The sequence below is a fragment of the Cornus florida genome, unplaced genomic scaffold (assembly GCF_030987335.1).
Source record: "Cornus florida cultivar Cherokee Brave unplaced genomic scaffold, ASM3098733v1 CherokeeBrave_3.0.0_Hap2_Chr10, whole genome shotgun sequence".
Taxonomy (NCBI): Eukaryota; Viridiplantae; Streptophyta; class Magnoliopsida; order Cornales; family Cornaceae; genus Cornus; species Cornus florida.
In genome coordinates, this window is record NW_026775580.1 from 102,350,003 (window position 1) to 102,370,502 (window position 20,500).

Below are 20,500 nucleotides of genomic sequence, written 5' to 3' on the forward strand. Positions count from 1 at the left end.
ATGCATGGTTGGTTTTTGGCTTTACCCTTGGCTTCTTCTTCATTTTTATATCTAATCACCTACCATTTTTATTTACTTATACTTCCATCACTCATAACAATGGGCCTGCCCATGTTAAAGCCTAAATGAAATAAAATTAACTTGTTTTTGTCTCAATTCTAACTAATGGGTGAAAAAACAAGGTACTCAATTCACTGTTGAGTGAGTGAGATCATGAGGAGGGGCAGTGAATTGAGATTGAGTAATCCAAAGTAGTTATGTTTTTTTTTAACCATGTAGTGGGGGTCCACTTTGTTTCTTTTGTTATTGTAATCACAGGCAGACATTTGAAATCATAAAAGTGTATGCTGCTTTTAAGTGGTGCAGAAAGGGTGGACAGTAGATATGACTACTCAATATTAGGCTTCTCTTTATTTAGTGACCCACTCACTCATCTGTGTGGCCTTACCAGACATACTATATACAAATATATATATATATATTTGTATCTCTGAAGAAGGCAAAAAAAGCTGCCCATATGTCTGGTCTGGGTCATAAGCATATATCTCAAATACAACTCAAAATCCCTCACTCCTAGGAGGCTTCTCCATGACAAAAGTGCCTATATCTCATTTCCTTAATGAAAAGTTGCTTATCATTATACTTTCTATTGAAGGCTGATTTTTATAAAAATTGTGCTTGTAAAAATTGTGCAACTTTTATGGGCTTCTATGTCTTCAAGATGCTCAGATGGTGCTCTCCCCCTTTATCTCTCTCTCTCTCTCTCTCTCTCGAATCTGCTTTCACCTATTGAGGTGACTAAAGGCAACAATGGCAGGACCATGAAAGAGCAATTCATATATTTTGGTCTGTGAGAGTGATAAGAGAATGCATCTTTTCCATTCACTTGCTTGTGTTCTTTCCCTTTCTCTTCCCATTCAAGATTGGTCCATAACTTACTTTTTGGGCCATGTAGAAAATCATTTTAAAGATTATTTTTAAACATCAGTGTCATGCTCAACTCTACAATGTTTTTGTTCCACACACACATGTAATGATATAATGGGTGAATTACAAGAGTTTTGTTTCCTTATTTAAAATATCTATGAACTTTGAATTAAAGAGTCAATGTACAATTGTACTGTGCTCTTTTTTATGAACTCTGTATTGAAAGCTACTCAAGCTTAAGTTATAACAGTCCAGAAAATAAATGTCTTAAATTCAGGTGGATAGAACCAATGTGTGAAGGAGGGCAAGGTTTTCATCTCTTCTATGTGTTCCAAGACATCCTTTTTAAGTATTTGAAAATGACTCTTCATTGCCTTTTAAATCACAGTAATAGATAGAGAAAATCCTATTTGCGTTCTTAGGCCATTTGAATTGATTCCCCCAATCATAAACCCTTTATGGCATTTGTACAACTAACCCCTTAATGTATTAAGAGAGAAGCAACTTTGGGTCTTGCCTCTCAAATAATTTGGAAAATCCAATAGTTTACCAAGATAAGGTAGGGTACCACAATTTTTTCTTTCATTCATTCTTTGTTTTTATTTACTTAATATACATATATATTGATAAACAAAAGGATTTGAACTTTAGTTTATGCTCTATTGTGATAAATTGCTATCGACATGTGAAAGGAGACTTTTAATTTGAGGTTCTCAAAGCTAAATGTCCAGTTGGGAATTGTTCACGACTATTTACTTACAATTGCACAAGAATTAATAATATTAATCTTGATAATCCAAAAAGAAAATCTGATACAATGGTAATGATGATATTCATTATAGCAAGTGAAGATTCCAAGCCACAAATTTAGGTTGATATTTGTCACACATGGTCTATTTGTAAGGAGATTATGACACCTAAGTGTTAAGGAGGGCTTTACATGACTTCTGTATGATAATAAAAAAAGTTATGTTCTAGAGTCTTTGATATATGTGCAAAGATTGTGCAATATTGTACAGAGAAATGGATAATTCTAAAATATTGAAGAATTTGTAAAAATTGATAGATTGAAAAAAAATCTACAAGAGTTGACAATTTTGTAGGATTTGTGAATATGTAAAGATTTAAGTGGAGAACTCTAAAAACTAACTTATAAATTCTAGAAGAGTTGATAGTTGATTAGGGAGGATAATGCCTATATATAGGTAGAAGTATAATTTATAATAATATGCCATAAGAGAGTGAAAGTATAGGTAGAAGTTGTACACAATCTTGCAAAACATATGTATGAGAAATTTGCTGTTTGTGGCCACAGTGTCGGTGAAATAGGGAGTTTGATGGCCGAACAAGGAGAAACTCCAAAAGTTAGAAACAATAATGTATTCATATTATTATGATTCATTTGTAGAATTTTTATTTAAAATTTTAGTTCAACGTAAATAAAAATTATGGCAACTCACAAACAAAATATATAATTTATGATAACAAAAATTAATAAAATATATAATTTATGATAACAAAAATTTTAAAAATTATAAAATAATTTAAGTAATAAAACCATAGAGAAAAAATCAATCTGCTCCAACAAATTCTTCTATAGAATAAAACTATATTCAAAATCTTCCGACCGATTGTGACAATTATGGAGTCGAAGAGGAAAAAAAGAAAAGAAAAAAGAAGCTACAATTAGAGAAGATGAAAAATATGTGTGGAATACGAAAAAGAGGGAAGATAAAAGTTAATTAAGAGTCTTCAAAAAATATGAAAAGTTTTACAAATTCCAACCGTGTGTGTGTGTGTGTGTGTAATGAGGAGTCTTCAAAAAATATGAAAAGTTTTACAAATTCCAACCGTGTGTGTGTGTGTGTGTGTAATGAGGAATTGAGGATAACAGTGAAAGAAAAAAAAAAAAGTTGATAAAAGGATAGAAAAATTTTTGGCCCACTATTAATAGAAATAAATAATTTTTTAGGTAAGTTACAGTATATAAAGAAGAAAAAAAAATTGAGACCTCCAAAACAAAGAAGGTGAGAAAGGATAGAAATCTTTTAGGCTCACCATCAAATTTCTTTATTAGTTGAGGTTTAATACTTTTAGGGAAAGTTAAAATATATAAATTTGAAGCGAAAAATATCTGTTTAGGAAAAGTTAAAATATATAAAAAAATTCAAAATTTTGGGGCCTTCATATTAGCTAGGGCTTAGGCAATCAGGCTCCAGCCCTTATCACAAGTTTAGGCTATCCCCCCTCCTTGTGGCATGGACTCATAATTTTTTCAATTTACATTATCGCTTATAGTTTTAATTAAAATTTTAAAAATATTCTTACTTAATTTTTTAAAATACCCCACTTTACAATTTTAGATAGGGGTGGCAAATTACAACACAACACGGATTAAAAGGGTTTGAGTTTGGCATAAACGGGTTTGGGTTATAAAAGGGTCGACACGATTAACCCGTTTATTTAATCGTGTCGAGTTAAGGTTGAGGTTCAACCTGTGTAACCCGTTTATTACTCATTTAACCCAACATGTTATAATCATAAATATGACTTATGTAATATGTTATCCATTTAAACCCAGTTATTATGAATAGTGAAGTTATTTTAACATAAACATTGTCTATGACTTATGATTTTTCTTCTTATTTTGAATATTTGGGTTAATTGTGACAATTTTTTTTTTTTTTACAATTATTAAATGGGTTAGGTTTGGGTTTACCTATTTAGTATAATACCCTTATATCGACACGCAGGAACGGACTTAAAAATTCATGTGAGGGGGGCGACCTTTAACAACAATAAGATAAAAAAAAAATTGAAACCATTCTAATAAACAAAAACAAATTAAACGTTCATTGATAATTCCTTTGAGTACATTTACAATTATCCTCGACTTTTCATATCTTGAAAAGTCCGTATGATAACTTCATTAATGAATAACAATCATAACGATAACATAATTGTGCAATTTGTGCACTGTCCATATTTAATAATATTAGGGGGAAAAAAATCAATCCAGAAAAAGGATTCAATCATTCAAGGATAAACAATAAATTATAAATTCAATAATAAATAGAGTTATGAGTCTGTATACCGTGGAAGTCTGTTTAGCCTGCCCTTGATGCTTCTTTTCAATAGAGCTCCGATTTTCTCAACCCCACTTCCAGTTTCCAGTTTATTGGATATATAATTCAAGTTTTCGATTTTCTCTCAGTAGAATAATTTGCAGCTAGTTCTCAAAAAGTCAAAAAGTATTTGCCATTTGCGGCTTCACCCTTTTTGGCTTTGTTTTTAATATATTTATGTGTGTTTACATGCTCAAACATCCACTTAGTTTTTTTTTCATTGTTTACATCATGGTTCTGCATGTTTTGCCTTCTTTAGAGTAATGCTCTAAAGAGACCTTTCACTAAATTAAGTTGGTTAAAAAATTCAAATAAATCATCTAATATATATTTCAATTCATTGATTAAAATTAAGAATTCATGTCTTTTAAAAATATTAATCATTTTAAGAGTTAAGGTTTGTTGTTCAAAAAAAAAATGTAAACGATGATCACAACCATGTCTACATTGTGTATTGGGGTCCCTTTAGGTCTATCCCAATTTTTGGATAGGGTGGAATTAGTCTACCTAAACTTCTACACGACTTAAGAAGTGCCTTTACCACTTAAATTACGCAATTCATCCCTTTTTGTTATATTCCAATAAAAGATGCACTGAACGCGCAAAAAATAGCTCTGCCAAAATATTTTCAACGAAGTAATAATATCCATGCATAGAAATGGATTCGTCATTAATTATTCAGCTGCAAAAATACTCCCATCTTTTTCTAGGATTACCTTCCTTTTTCATTTTTTTTTTATAGGAACAATTGTGAAGGTAAGAATTATTCTAGAGGAAAATTTTATAATGTCTCTAGCATTAAAAGAGGTATGCGGGGTGTGAGATTAAATTTCTTGAATTCAAATATTAATTTTTATTAAGCAATTTGACGTATGATTATCCTAAGAGTCGTAATTGTACGTATAATGTGAGTGACTACATAAATTCAGTTGAATTAAGTCGGTAGCCGAAATGAATTGATAATATATTAACGTTGATGGTCTCAATTTTGCCTAGTGCTACCATAAAATGGTGACAAGGAAAGGTGTCGAAACATTGATCCAATGCAGTGGGCTGTACCTTAGGTATGGTCACAACGATGGGGTCCACTTCTGCTGTTCTATTCGCATCCGTAGACCGTTCGATCGTTATCATCTGTGTGCATGTACACATTGTCAACTGTCAAGTCCTTCAAGAAATTAAACGATGTGATGGGACCATTCCCTCCCCTGCATCAGCCGTACACGTGGCGTGAATCATGATCGAGACAATTCAGTATTCGCTTTGGGTCCCACTCAAGTTGTTTCCCATTGATGTCAATTGCCAATTCCATCAAACTGTTCAGTATTCCCCCAACCATGCCGAGCAGGACACAATGGATCCCAGTCGTTGGATCACTGTGAAAAGTGTTCGATCAGGATGCAGTGGGATGAAGTTCACTCTTTACCACCCCTTTTGTTGCATGTTTTGTGTTGCAGATGGTGATGTACACTGTACAGTACCAAAATAAAAAGCAACAATGTCATTTTGAAAGGTAATTAATTTGTAGCCATTTGGCACCTATTTTTTTTTTTTTTTTTTTTTACTTTTAAAATGTTGCAGCCAATTATACTTTATCAAGTATGTTCAATCACATTGTCAAATGAACCTTAAGTGACTTACTAACAAAACTCTTGGTAATATAAATTTAATTTCAATATTTTCCCAAAAAAAAAAGGGGTAGACTTTCTTTCTCTCAATGTTGTCACTATATGAAAATAGTTGGGATATGTTAGCCGTTGTTAAAGATGAGAAATGGAAATGCCATTATGGACTAAAAAATACTAAAATAATAAAGGGTCTATAGGACATATCCAGACAATTTTAGACAGGGGACAACAAATCCACACTGGATTAACTTTTCTAAGCATGATGAGAACAACTTCAAATCTTCAAAATTTTGTTGCAATATTTGTTTCAGGATATATGTATATGCATATATTGTTATGGTTCAAATCTGGTACTATTGATACTGCAATCCAACACCATTAAGTTGATAAAACCTCACTATGATATCAAAATTTGATATTATCAGATCAAATCAACTACATTAAAAATTGAGCAGAGATTTCTATGTGGTTCATTTAGGCCATCACTGGTGGAGGCATTAATCTTTAGATAGGTCAAACACAACTCACTGATCAAGAACAAACCTTCAATGATATATCTGACTTGGTCTATACAATTCAGATGGACCCACAAACACATGTGTACAAGTGATTTAAACAAAAGTAAAGCCTATATAGTATTCCTAAGATAAAAACTCTTGAGCGAGTGAGGAGTAAAGTTAAGAAAGACACGTCAGTCTGTCACCCTCTGCTCTTTATGACCCTAAAATTTCTTTAATAAAGAAATATCTTTACTTTAATCAACAAACTTAAACATCAATTAAGCAAAGCCAGTTCAAAACCTTGTCAGTGTCATTGTCAAAAAAATAAATAAAACTGTGAAACAAATTGTTGCTGCACATTAGAATGAAGCCACACCATTCAAATTATAGCTAGGTACAAAAAATACACAACGTTCATGTCATCACCACACACACTCCTAATGAACACATTTATCTTTCATATTTTTGAACTCTAACGAACATCTTCCATAAAGATGGACTCATCAGTCATCACAAATTCAAGTGCTACGAGAAAATCCAAAATTCATGTCATCACCACAAACTCCTAATGAACACATTCATCTTTCATATTTCCGAACTCTATCGAACATCTTCGATAAAGATGGACTCATCAGTCATCGCAAATTCAACTGCTACGAGATAATCCAAAATTCATGCTATGTCTAAGCTCAAGCCTATACAAACTGCACCCTTGTTAATATTGGGGTGCCCCTGCAGGTGAAAAGGGCAGTACCACACACTGCTTTCAGAATTGGACCACCGCTATGGCCATATCAACTCGGCTATTATGGCTTTTACTACCCATTCATTGAGATTGGGGACCCCATTGGTAAAGAGGAGGGTAGTTGAGCCCTTCAACATATATATAACCATATTAACTTAAACTATATACTTATAACTACAATTATTATAGTAATAGAAATGTTAGCAGAGATCAGACATTGTTTACACAATGGACCTATTTGGTTTTCCTATATAAAAATTAACAATAATAATACTATATAATAAAAGAGCCAGACATGTCTCTCACATATGCAATCTCTCTCATATGCAACATGGCCTGAATGGTTTAATATAATGTTGTGCTGAAAAAAGCAGATTATAATATAAATGGAGAGCTTCCAAGGTGATGAAAGAGAATAGTTTAAACTAATCATGTAGGGTTCCAATAGTACAAGTCCCATGTGATTTTGATTAGGAAACACAAAAATTATAAACCAGAGCATCAACAAATTCAATGTATAATAATACAAGTGTTTGCGTGCATGAATAAGATGATGGATTATGAGAAAATATAAGTATACAATAAAAAATAATAATAATGATCAGCAATGGAATAGGGCGACAACAATTATTGATTATTAGTAGAAAATAATAGAGACAACGGTGAAGTTCCTACATATGCATGCAACTAGAAGGAATTTAGGCCAACATCCGATCATTGAGACCTACAATGCCGAATTCTATGGGGCACTGCCAGTAGGATAACATTCGTTGTTTATATTATATTTCACATAAGAAGATAGATGACAGATCAAACTGGTTCAATCACCTAAACTGTGGACTTTGAAGTTCCTAAACAATGAGAGTGTTTGGATGTGTATGCACGTCTATTTTCAATCGGGTTAATCCATCTATGTAGAGGAGAGTTTTATGCAAGGAGCTGTGACAGTACAAATGACAAGGCAAACTATCTAAGAAGTACCATCTAATGGCAAAGCAAATGGAACAACTAAGTTTTCAATCAAGCATTGGATTTAAATAAGATCTTTCTAAGAAGATGGTTAGACAATTATAATAGCTTAGCATTCAAAATTTTTTTTTTTTTTTGATAAGTAATAGCTTAGCATTCAAATGAAACTCAAAAGCTATATGACTAACATGATAGAAGTATCACGAAAACAAGTGAATGGTTTAGCAGTAATAATGATCTTCGATCATATAGCTGGCATAATAGAGTAGAAACTAACAGCAATACTAGTGAGGCCTAAGAAAACCTTTGTTGCCCAGTGGATCAGGAACCTGCAAACCAGCTGGAATAGAACTTCTACACTCTCTGAAGCTGACAAATTCAGAATACATGAAATATTCGAACCCGGGGAATATAATGGAATTTGAAAATTATCAGAAAACAGTCTTGAAATAGTCAATATACCAGTGGCTTCACAGAATTCAGCAAGAATATTGGGCAATCATTCCATAATGGTTCAGAGATGGGGGGATAGCCATGCATGCATGTTGGCAAGTATCAGGATTGCAATAAAATTGCAGAACTCAAAAAAGATTTGAAGAATAATTTTATTTGTCTCATGGGGTGAATAATTCACACATTGTTCAACTATACACAATAAAATCAGACATGCATGGTAAAGTAAAATGCTCTCACAATGTCAAATTGTCCAAACTGTGGGATAAGAACACACAACAGCAAGATATTGAGAAAATGCGTGCAGATCATACAACTCAAAGACATCAATTTGAAGGTTTAAATGCTTCTCATTTTCATTTGTGGTTGTCTTTTTGTCAGGTGTACAACAAACAGCTCCAACATAGTTGGAACCAAATTCTGCCTCTTGCCATAACAGCATGACAACATCATAACAGTAATACCCATAAGAGATTAAAAGAGAAAGAACTAACTAGACCATCCAATTACTAAGATGCCTGGTTCTTTTTTACTGGAGACAATCTGCTTAACCTACGAGGACAATTAGCAAAGGGAAATCACAAGCAAGAATACAGAGAAGGATCAGAGACTATTTCAGTAAGTAATGATTTATGAGGAACCTTCACAAGCAGGAATGAATTGGCTATTCCAAAGACAAAATGCTGTTCTTCAGCACCTCCAAGCAGAAGCAGATATGAGCTCTTTCCTCTGCCAGCAGAGAACAAGCGAAGACTGTCTCTTTTCGATGTGGAATCCCCGAACTGGAGTCCTCTTCACAACACACTCAGCTTGGGATTCAGTGAAGTTACTGAATGTTAACGGGGAGAGCCCAGATGACAAAAAGAGGTTCCTCCAGTGCAGTGTCTTTTCCGGGGACTGGTAGCGACCCATCACAATATTCTCAAAGCTTGGTTGAAGCAAGAACCTCTCAATCTTCTGTAGGGCATCTAGGTTCACATTTACAGCATCAAGAGACTCGAGCAGGTTGGAATAAGATTGAAGGGCATGAATTACATGGTTTGGAAACGGGAGGTCAGTTCTATCACATCCTCTGTCCACAGAGACCACAATTTTTGGCGAGAGTTGCTTAACAAAACGAAGAACCAAAGGGAGGGACAACTGGTAATTTGAGAACGAACCAACCGGGAGATTAACTGCCATTGCCTCATTCTCAGAGATGTGAAGAGGGAGTGACCATGATGCCGAGTTCAATGAATCAAGGCTCACACTTTCAAACTCAAACGCCAAATTAATTTCACTAGCAAATTGTGTTAAATTTTCTTGAGTGAGCCCAAGCTCGAGCTGGTCACAAGTTGAGGGAGAGGCAAATGCTGTGATTTTAAGCGATGGCGCGCCACCATTCTTTAATGTAAGCTCCTGCATAAAGGAAGCCCATTGCCCTCCATAACCTATATCAAAATCTATAATATGGATTCTATCAAATCCTTCTAAGGCTTCAAGGAGAGCCTGGTTACAAGTGAAATTGGCAAATTGAACAAAAGGGGACACTTCAGAGAAAGATTTGTATGCACCAATCTTGAAAATGAAACTAAAAGGCGAAGAATGAGATGAACTCATTGCCAAGGGTGTCATATTGTTATTGTGAAGGAGCAATTGCAGTGCCTCCTTACAATAAAAAGCAGCCCTATGGAAAGGCTTACCAATTGGAGAAAGCTGGTGATTGAGCCGCGCCAATATCCCTTGCACGAGTACAGAATTCCCCATTTGGACCAGCTCTGCAGCCTTATATAGCTGGTCGATTATAGCTTGCTGCTGTTGCTGTTGTTGATGCTGGTGATGGTGCACCATTTCGTCACCAGTAATTTTCGGCTTTGCCACCATTGTTGGCCTCTGCTGCAGATAATGAGGCATCAATTGAAGCTGATGAGATAGTTCTTGTCCTGAATCCAAAAAAGGAACCTTTGGGATTGAACAATTCGGCTCAATGCCACCTGGGTTGTGCCTCTTTGCTGGTGGTGGCAAAACAAGGTGTTGCTCTTGTTGGGTGTATGACAATGGCAAGAAGAAAGCTGGGTTTTGTGTGTGCTGAGCTTGGTGCTGGTTAATTAGCACTTGTGGATTGAAAATCTGTGGCTTTACTTCAGCACACTCAAATGGTGGTTGTTGATGTGGACTTTGTTGTGGTTGATTGAATGCATTGGAAGATAAAGAAATGGGTACAAGATTGCTAGGTAATGGAGAGAACATAGGGTTTGGAGGGTTTGGAATTTTGTGATTAGGAAGAGTTGATGGATTTGGGGCCAAACCAATCTTTTCATTGTTGAATCCCTGAGAAAACCCTGAAGTGGGCAAAGAAAGATTCACACCAGCCATCAAATTTCCTCCACCAGAAGCCACCACCCCAACTGGGTCTGCCCCATAACCTTGATCTACAACACCAAACCCACCATTGAATTCCAAGTCATGTCCACAGCTAGTTTGCAACAACCTGTTCAATCCCATAGATGGGTCTTCCATGTCTCCCATGATCCACCCCAGTATAGACTGCTCTTGGCTTGGCGATGCCGCCACCGTCTCCGACAGTTCCCCTTCCCAATCCTCCATCCCCAGTCCACATTTCTCCCCTCCGCCACCGCCACCGCCACCGCCACCGCCACCGCCGATCTCTAGAGTGGGTTGAACTGATTCAATCCTCATATTCGAACTGCTGGTTTCTTGCTGCACAGGCGGCCATTTTTGGGATGAGTTGCGTGAAATCGACGCCACGGCGGCCGTGTCTGTAGAGCCGCCACCACCACCACCATTTCCTCTGCCTCCTCCTCCGCCTCCGCCGAAGCCCAGAGAAGAAGACAGGGTTGAAGTAGAAGCAGGAGGGCTTGGGCTTCTGAAGGTCTCCAGGACAGAGGTAGGCTCACTACCCACAAAGCAAAATTCTTTGTTCCAAAAATTCACCAATGGGTTTGAAGATGGTGATGATAAAAGAAATGAAGTCTCTGCAACAAACTCTAACACCCCCTTCCCCTCAAAATCAAAAGGTAAGGGCATAGCCTTCATTCAAAACAACCCACAAGCCCACAATCTCTCTCCAGTTCTGGAAAACCAAAAATAACACCACCCAAATGTTCCCAAACAAAGATTATATATTTATGAGAACTGAGAAGAGACTACAAATATGAATAAATTAGTTTGTGTTGGACCAAAAGGCCATAGTAAATGGAAAAAATCAGAGCTTCTGACCCATGGACAATACACAGCAGCTTAAAAAACCCAACTCACCACAAACAGAAATGAGAGTGATCTTGGTATACATACATACATTTTTTTTTTTCTATCATATGTATATATATCTCAAAACCCCAAGTTTGCTATCTTGTTTTTGTTCTTATTTTTTTTGGGTTGGTCTTGGTTTTGGTTGTGGTTGTGTCCTTCTCTTCTTCTCTTCTCTCCTTGTGTCTCTGCAGTACTGTCTTCCTTCTGTTTCTGCCACTGCCAAAATGGATGCGTGCAAGTTTGCAACATAAAAAAAAGTAGTGAGGGACTCTCTCTCTCTCTCTCTCTCTTATTTTTTATTAATTTCCTTTTTCTCTCCCTCTCTATATTTTGTGGCTTGCCTGTAGACTACACACTCTCAAGAAAACGACTAAACAATTTTCCAAAATTGCATGATTTATTTCAAGTCATTTATACCCACACCTGCTTTGCCTTGTATGGGGACGCACTTGAATTATCAACCTTTTCTTGGTGGGGTTGGAAGTTCGAATTTTGTTGGGCTGATTTTAAAAAAGAAAATAAGGGTTTTCAGAAATTTCAATTATAAAAATATCTATTTTCAGATAATTATAAAAAATTATTTTTTTAGAATAATTTTTTTATTTTTTAAATTTTTTTTAAAAAATTTAAAGTTACAAATCAAGCAAGTTCGAAATATTCCAATACGTGTAATTTTGTGAATTATGAATTGCTCTGAGAGAAATCTAACACCACCAACATCTAGAAAATGAAAAAAGAAAACAAAATCAAAATTAACCTTTTAATTGTAAAGGGGAGAAGATTTTTATTAGAGTTAAAAGCTCTTGGTAGTATCAAATTATTATATATATATATTTTAAGACAAAAATGCTAGTGATTAGCTGTTCAAGAGGAGGAAAGAGTAAAAGACTCGAGCACAAACACCCGACACTTGCTTTGATAGTAGCATCAATTTCATATCAGGATAATGACATCTCTTAATTACTGCCAATATGTCGGCTGATATTAAAATCATTGTATATTTCTCAATCAATTAGTCTTCAGATTTATTTCAAACAAAAGCCCTTCAAACTCTGCCTATTTCCCTCATGTGAGATGTTTTCTGATTGAAATTGTTAGATTCTGTTATTCACTTCAATTGGAATTTTGAAACTGTTTTCATTATTGTCAAATGTTGCCTTCATTATTTATGAAAGGTACAAGATGTTGAATTTTTCTGACATTCATGTTTTGCTGGAACTCCAAAAAGGATTTTCTCCTTAATATGTCATCATACGCATAGACAGTTCAATGAGTTCATTTCGATTCTACATCTTTTACATAACATTTCAATAAATCTCTCTCTCTCTCTGTCTCACACACACACACACACATACAATACACACTAGCTACCTTTGGGATATTTTACTGCTTCTGTTCTTCAAAATCTTTCCTCCATAAATATGACGGTTGTTTATCAAACTATGCCCTAGTTTTCCTCCAAAATTGATTATCACCATATAGAAATCCAAGAATTGTTCATTGTGAAAAGCTTAATTAGAGGCATTGTTAACGTGTTGATTCCATGGACTTTCAATTTTTTTTATTTTTTTTTTATGAAATCAAGATAAATGCATTATAATATGCCTCGTTTCAATCATGCATAATTTTTAACTGACAGATTTTGATTCATATTAATAATTACAAGAAGTTCTTGTTTTTAGGTTTTCTCTTTGCACCACTGGTAGTTAGTAGCAAGGTGCAGTAGGTAATTCTATTTCACACATGAGCTGCTGCAAAGTTGTCGGTTGTTCTTGCTTTCAAGATGATATCTCAATCCTAATCCAACTTAGCAATGCCAATGTTTGACATTTAAAAAAATCTTAGATCTCCAATATCTTTACTAGTCCATACCATGTCATGGACTGCTGTGTTTAAGAGATAACAAAGAGCAAGAGCTTTTCGAGCTCTCTGCTTAAGTTGTCGATCTGGTTGAATGATCATATATTTTGCTTGCTTGTTAATATAAACCCTAGAAATGTTGAACTTACTGAATTTGATAAGCTGGTTTCTGCTTAGTACTCGTCCTTTAGTTTTCATGCTCAAATTACCATTCTACATGTGTATGATTTGATGCAACAATGTTTTTAGTGAACTCAAGTAATGCGTGCAGCCTTGTAACTCAAAGAAATAGTTTAGGATCCTCAACACAGGGTTTTAGGGATCATCTACTATGTGCAGAAACACACACACACAGACAATGGATTACGGAGTAAATTAGAACCTAACCTTAGAAACTAGTTTTAACTATAATGAATTCACTTCTCTTATTTCACCCAACAAAGTATGAAATTCTCATATTCATCTTTTGGTGCGAAGATTCAGCTGACTGGCATTGTAAGCTCCATATTGTATAGATGATCATATTATATACTTGTGTATGTCTGTACCAATTAATAGAAGATAGAAGTTGGTTAGTTTGTGGAATGAAGATATATAAATATGAAATAGTGAGGGCATTATGGGAAGTTATGGAGGTTGGTTTAGTTGTGTAGACAAGATTGAAATTTTAGGTATGCATGAGGAAAAGAAGAGGAGACATGCTTAGGTATGGGATGAATAGTTTAGGAAAAGCATGATTTTGATTCGTCAGGAACAAGGCCTTGTTTATCCCCCCTTCATCCCATGTGATGGGTAACAACTACTTTCTTTCTTTTTTCTTCTATATATGAACTGGAAAGTGTATCAAACCCAAACACTCTTTGCTAATTGCCTCCCTCTTTTTTTAATTTTAAGATTTCTATTCATAATTTCATATTCTTAATTGCAACCCTTCTCTCTCTCTCTCTCTCTCTCTGTATATATATATACACACATATACACATATATATTTCTTTATTGGCTAAAAGGGATGATAACATGTTCTTTTCTCTCCCTTCAAGGCATCCTACTCCCATGAATTCAAGCACAAACAACTCCTAATCTAAACAACTAAAGCCTTCAAGTCCCTTTATTTTATTATTATTATTATTATTATTATTTTTAGTAAGGCTTTCAAGCCAAACTTTTCATGAAATAATTAAGGGATTTGATTTGTTTTATTGACAACTCGTGATTATTACAAAACCCATGAAGCTTAACTGACTAGTCACCATCAATCAAGAACTGATCACTTTCCCTAAGATAACAGTATACAAATTTATTAATTACTCTGTTTAATTAAAATACAAAATTGTATGAACAAATGGATAGATGAGGCCAACGGGAACAATGGGCCGTCACAGCCCACCGCCCAATGCAAAATTATTACTTATAAATTATAATATAACATAACATATAGTGTAACATAAAATTTTAACATAATATAGTATAAACATGATAATGTATTGTACTGAGAGAAATTAATTATTACTTATAATATAACATACAGTATATATTATACAACATAACATATATACTCCATAGAGACATGTGTAATTAGGTGAGGATTAGTTTCTGGATAATTAATAATCCTACATCCAACACTATGAATAATTGATGATCTTCGTTACTTGTTGGAGGCCCTGACATTAGGTCTGTACCTTGATTGGGGCCTGGCCCAAGTGCTATTATCTTATACTAAAGAGGAGTGGAATGGGCCTGGACTCCCATGAACCTAGGTGGGTTGTGATTATAAATCAGATTTAGGTTCATTAACAATTGCCAAAACTTTTCCATGCATCAGTGTCATCACGAATGGAAATTATGGAAGTGTTTAATTTCACTCGGTGCTTTTGGGTATAAATTAAGTTTGATATGTCTAACCAATCATTAGGGGTGTTAAAAAAATCCGGTAAATTGAAAAACCGGACCGGATCATACAGAATTAAGCGATTTGGGCTAGTTATATAGCAGTTTGGTCCAGTCCTAGATTCAAAATTATGGAACCGTAATTTTTCGGTCCCGTCTTGGTTTAGGATTGTGCTAGATCGGACTAGTCCGGACTGAACCGTTACTATGTTATATATGTGTGTGTGTGTGTGTATCATATTCTAAACCTAAATCAAGTAAAGTTCTCACGTGTCTTCTTTTGTTTTTTTGTTATTTAAATTTCTTTTTAAAAGAGTCAAGTTTCTCTTTTCAAATATATCTCAATTTTCTTTCCTTTATTTCTTCTTAAAATTCTTTTTTTTACGTGTTATATCAATGTTAGTTGATTTATTTTTTGAAAACTTTGTCCCCTCTAAATTAAAATAAAATAAAAAGGAAATCAACTGAAATCGACAAACCGAACCAAACCAAATCAATTTTTCGCGGTTTGGTTTGGTTTGGTTCCATGGATATTATGGTTCGGTCTAGTTTCAAAAATAGTAGAACCATTATAAATAATTTGGTCCCAAAATATTCCCAATTCGGTCCAAACCGGACCGTATGCACACCTACCAATCACAATAAATTATATAAGAATACATATTTTTTTTCCTTCTTTTTTCATTGGTACATAACACATACCACTCAGGTACCTAATTTGGAGCTTTAAAGACTCGAACCCTCACTATACACTTTGAAATTTGATCTCACTAATTTATAAAAATGGCCATCAATCAACTTAAATTATGTATTTTAATTAGTCGTAGTATGTCGGACACTCCTAACTCTAAAGATGACCATTCAATATCTATTTGGCATAAAAAAAAAAATAGAAATTTGAAAATAATTAACATATGAGGATGGAAGACATACCACTAAAGAGAAATACGAACACTAGTTGAGTAATAAAAGAGAAAGTCATACAAATGAACTTTGAACTCTCAATCTTTCATGCGAAGAGAGAAAAGTGAAAATAAGTCATAGTTATGAACTCTTTCATAACTATAAAAATAAACATAAAAGCCTTTAAAAAAAAAAAAAAAATTCTAAAAGGTGTAAAAAAGTTTTAAAAGAAAGATGAAATATTCCCTACTTCTCTCCTCCCACTTTTAGAAAAAATGGGATATGATGGAATGATTTTCATTCCTCTTTTTATCTTTTCCTCTATCAATTAACGGAAAGCTTTCCATTGCTCTTCCTTTCCTTCTTCCTTATTTATTTATTTATTTATATTTATATATATATATTTCTAAATAAACTGAAATACTTAAATCACGTAACTAACTAATTATTTTAAATGGACAATATTTGCCTATTTATTGGTGAGTATGAATTTCATACTTATCATAGATGTGGCGTAAAAATAAAATGTTAAGCGTTCCTAAATATAAAAAATAAAATAAAAAATTTAAGAGGTTAACGATTAGACCCAATAGGATTCCAATTAAATCATAATTTAACTCTATCTCTCACACTATTATTGCTAACCGAAGCCCTAATCTATGACTAGGGTATTAAAAGTTTAGTCCTTCAAAGCAGATTAGCCTTTGATAAGCAATCTTGTTTTTGCAAAAGTTTTTTTAATATATTTTTTTATTCCAAATAATAGATTGAACTATCAACTTTAAAAATAATAACTTGATTATCGATCGGGAAAGAGGGGAAAAAAACATTTAAAAGTTTAATGATAAAACAAATAGAATTGTAAACGAAATGTGGTTCAACTAAAGACTGCATGACATTAAATTCAACTCTAATCATTATGTTATGTTTGATTTAGTTTAATCAACCACAATTTGATTCCTATTTTTATTTGATTTCAAATCATTCGTGTTACCTACTACTACTAAGTTGGTATTTAATTGATAAATCAGTTTATTTAAATAAAAAAAAAAAAAATTGATAAATCAGATTGCTTTATAAGGGTTGATACATAGTATATTAACTGAAATTTTGCACCTGTCAGCACATTCCTTCCATCTTCCTATCTCTATTAAGCTTATCAAACAAACAGTTTATTCATAATTTGTTTTCTTTTTTTTACTTTAAATCAAGATCATGTTGAGCAAAGACAAAAGTCAACTTTTGCAAAAATTTTCTAAATATTTTTTTATATTTCAAATAATAGATCGAATTGTCAACTTTAAAAATAATAATAATTTAACGTTAAAAATTCAACTCAAATAAAAATATATCTATTTTATTTTTACACAACTCATTTCAATGGAATCTTATCTCAGGTATATGAATTTTGTTTCGTCATTATATTAATGCCATAATTTTAGTTTAAATAACCACAGTTTATGCATTTTTTTTTTCTTCCTGTTTTTAGGTATTATGCATATTTTTCTTTGCTGTCTTAACCTTGTAAATTTTGATCTCCTCCGTCATCTATTAATGTGAATTATCAAGTATACATTTTATCTTTAAATTTTAGAGCTCTACTTTGATCACCCAAAGTGGTTGGAACCACTCGTATTTAACTTATCCTAATTTAATATTATACTATTTGACATCTATTAATCCTTGATTAAATATTTTACTTATTTTGTTAATATAATTATTTCATGTTTGGTTTTTTGTTGGACAATGGTAAGAAGAAGAGAATGTAGTGAGAAGAGAGAATTTATTTTCAGTATCCAAACATCCCAAATAGAAGAAGATGGGGACAAAGGCGGTGAGGCAACCGAGGAGGATGCAGGAATGGAGTGGATCGTCAACGCTGGTCACACGAATCGCGAAGCCGCCTCGGAACCCAGCGCTGTCGCGCCGTCGCCCTGACTCTAACAGGACACCAACCACCATCATCGATAGTAGTATACCACCAGTGTTATATACTGGTATATAAATAAATAAGAGGAGTGTTAATTACAGTCAGCGTAAGTGACTGTCCATTCAAAGTTGCATTTAGAATTAGTTAATTTTAAATACATTAATTATTTTGAATTTTTATTTTTATGAGATTCTAGTAATATTACATTTTAGACAAAAATATCTTTTTATATTATATCTTTCTTCTTATCTCCTCTTTTAATCAATTCTCGTGGGGATATGTGCATATGTGTGTGTGTATATATATAATAATAATAATAACTAATGTGATGTGAATGGATGCTGAAGAAAAAAAAAAAAAGTTAGATAGGATAATCCATTCACAAGAAATAGATTATGAGAAAAAATAATAATAAAAAAAAGAGAGAAAAAAATCCAAAAAAGAACAAGATAGATACGTAGATCGGTTGAAAGAGTAAGTTACACTGGAACAACAACGGAATCTTGTCTGTTGAACGGATATTCTTGCAAGAAAATCAACTAAAAGAACGTAGCCAAATAAAGGAGTTTGAGATTGCTTTTCTATCATTGATGAAGAATCCCCAACGTCAAAGGCTAGTGATTCTTTTATCACATTGTGATATTTTACATCGTTGAATGGACCCATTTGAGAACAATTGGATGATGACAAAATTATCAAAGATTGGCATTCTTTATTTCTATTCAACAACGTATGGATAGTTCCTTGATTTTGGTTAAGGGATTGTTGAATCTTTGCCTTGGAATAAATGGAAGAAAACGGATTGATGTTGGTGCGCTCCGATCCATTTTCAGAGATCAATCCTGAACCTGATGGATCATTCCTTTTGCTGGTATACGAAATAGGGGACTTCACTAAGTCGATTCTTAGGAAATCTTGAATCAAACCATTTGTCCTTATTTCAACAAAAGAAGCATGGGCCTCGTCGATATAAGAACTTTTTTTGTCTTGGCCCCAATTCAACACTAAACAAGTCCGAACTAATTGAATATTTGCGTTAGGAATTCCCCGAATTGGTTTGCCATTTCCATAAAGGATACAATTGACTACTCGAAGTTGCACATTATCACTTTCCTGCAATAGATCCGGGGGGAAAAGTGTTGCTAAATTTATACCGTCTGTTATTTCATATGCGACTACAGGTCGAACCAAAACAAAATATTTTTTCTTGGTAGGTGTGATCCGTCGGACATAGATCCAATTTTTCAATTTTTTTGATTCCATGGAAATTTTTTTTCCCGTTCTTGGTGTTATTAAGATGCCGCTGTGTCGGGATATCTTATCTGTCTCTCCCGGAAAATGGATATCTCCAGAAAAGATTTTAAGTTCAATTCTTTTTTTTTTTCTCTCCACTCGCACCAACCCGCCTACTCGACTTCTTGTATTGAAAGTGATTTGTGTATCTACCCTAATGAGACTATTGTTTTGTACCATTATGGAAGAAGATCCGGGTAAGATATGCACTTCCTCAGGAATGAAAAAAAATCGATCTACTTTCATTTGGTATTTTGGCCTAAATTCCTTAACTCCCCGATACTCAATCAAATCTTCTTTTTTGACGATTGAATGTGCTTCTATAGTCCCATATTTAGTAATTCCCGAACTTTTTCTTCTGTATTGAGGATCATCGAAATAAGCAAGAATATTATTTCTACGGAAAATGCCATTTATGGGTATTTCAATCAAGATACCTGAACGGGGTATTCGTTTTTTCTTGCGTTCCTGAATCGATTGGAGTGGAATGATGAATTTATTTCTTCGCCTCTTTGCCGATAAATCCGAATTCTCGTGGAAAATGGCAGGATATGTGAGATTACAATGACCAGTACATATGATTCGATTATGTTCTGAATAATCAAGAATTCTATCTTGTTGTTTAGCAGAAAAATCCGAACTAAAGAATTTGTGTCTTGCTTGATCATTAGTCACTGAAAGGTTAGAAATATATCTTCGCTTGACAGAAAGAGAATGGGCGTTCATTTTATCTTGATCCTTGTGGAGCGAAAGGGAGGCTAGACTGGACCTGCATGGCCTCCCAGATAATGTCCATAAATGACTTGTTTTTGGTAAGAGCTAAACATTACCATATGTAAATTCAGGTGCATGATACACATCGGTACTCCAGTGCATTTCTCCCTCTAAGTCAGAATAAATATGTTTTCGAACCATCTCTTTAAAATTCAAAGTGGATGTTCCTGCGCGAATCTCAGCAATCACTTGTTCTGATTCTACATATTGATCATTTTGAACTAAAAGAAAACTTTGGGGTGGAATATTCACAT

General features: G+C 34.0%; 1 protein-coding gene across 1 annotated transcript; it reads right to left on the reverse strand.

Annotated features, from left to right (window-relative positions):
- Positions 1-8,677: 8,677 nt before the first annotated feature.
- On the reverse strand, positions 8,678-11,971 carry LOC132276504 (scarecrow-like protein 6). Its single transcript, XM_059777946.1, has one exon. The coding sequence runs from the start codon at positions 11,381-11,383 to the stop codon at positions 9,038-9,040; it is 2,346 nt and encodes a 781-aa protein (XP_059633929.1). The 5' UTR covers positions 11,384-11,971; the 3' UTR covers positions 8,678-9,037.
- Positions 11,972-20,500: the final 8,529 nt, after the last annotated feature.

Bases quoted from the DNA above. Each gene is read 5' to 3' on its own strand.
- LOC132276504 (XM_059777946.1), bottom strand. From the start codon at position 11,383: ATGAAGGCTATGCCCTTACCTTTTGATTTTGAGGGGAAGGGGGTGTTA.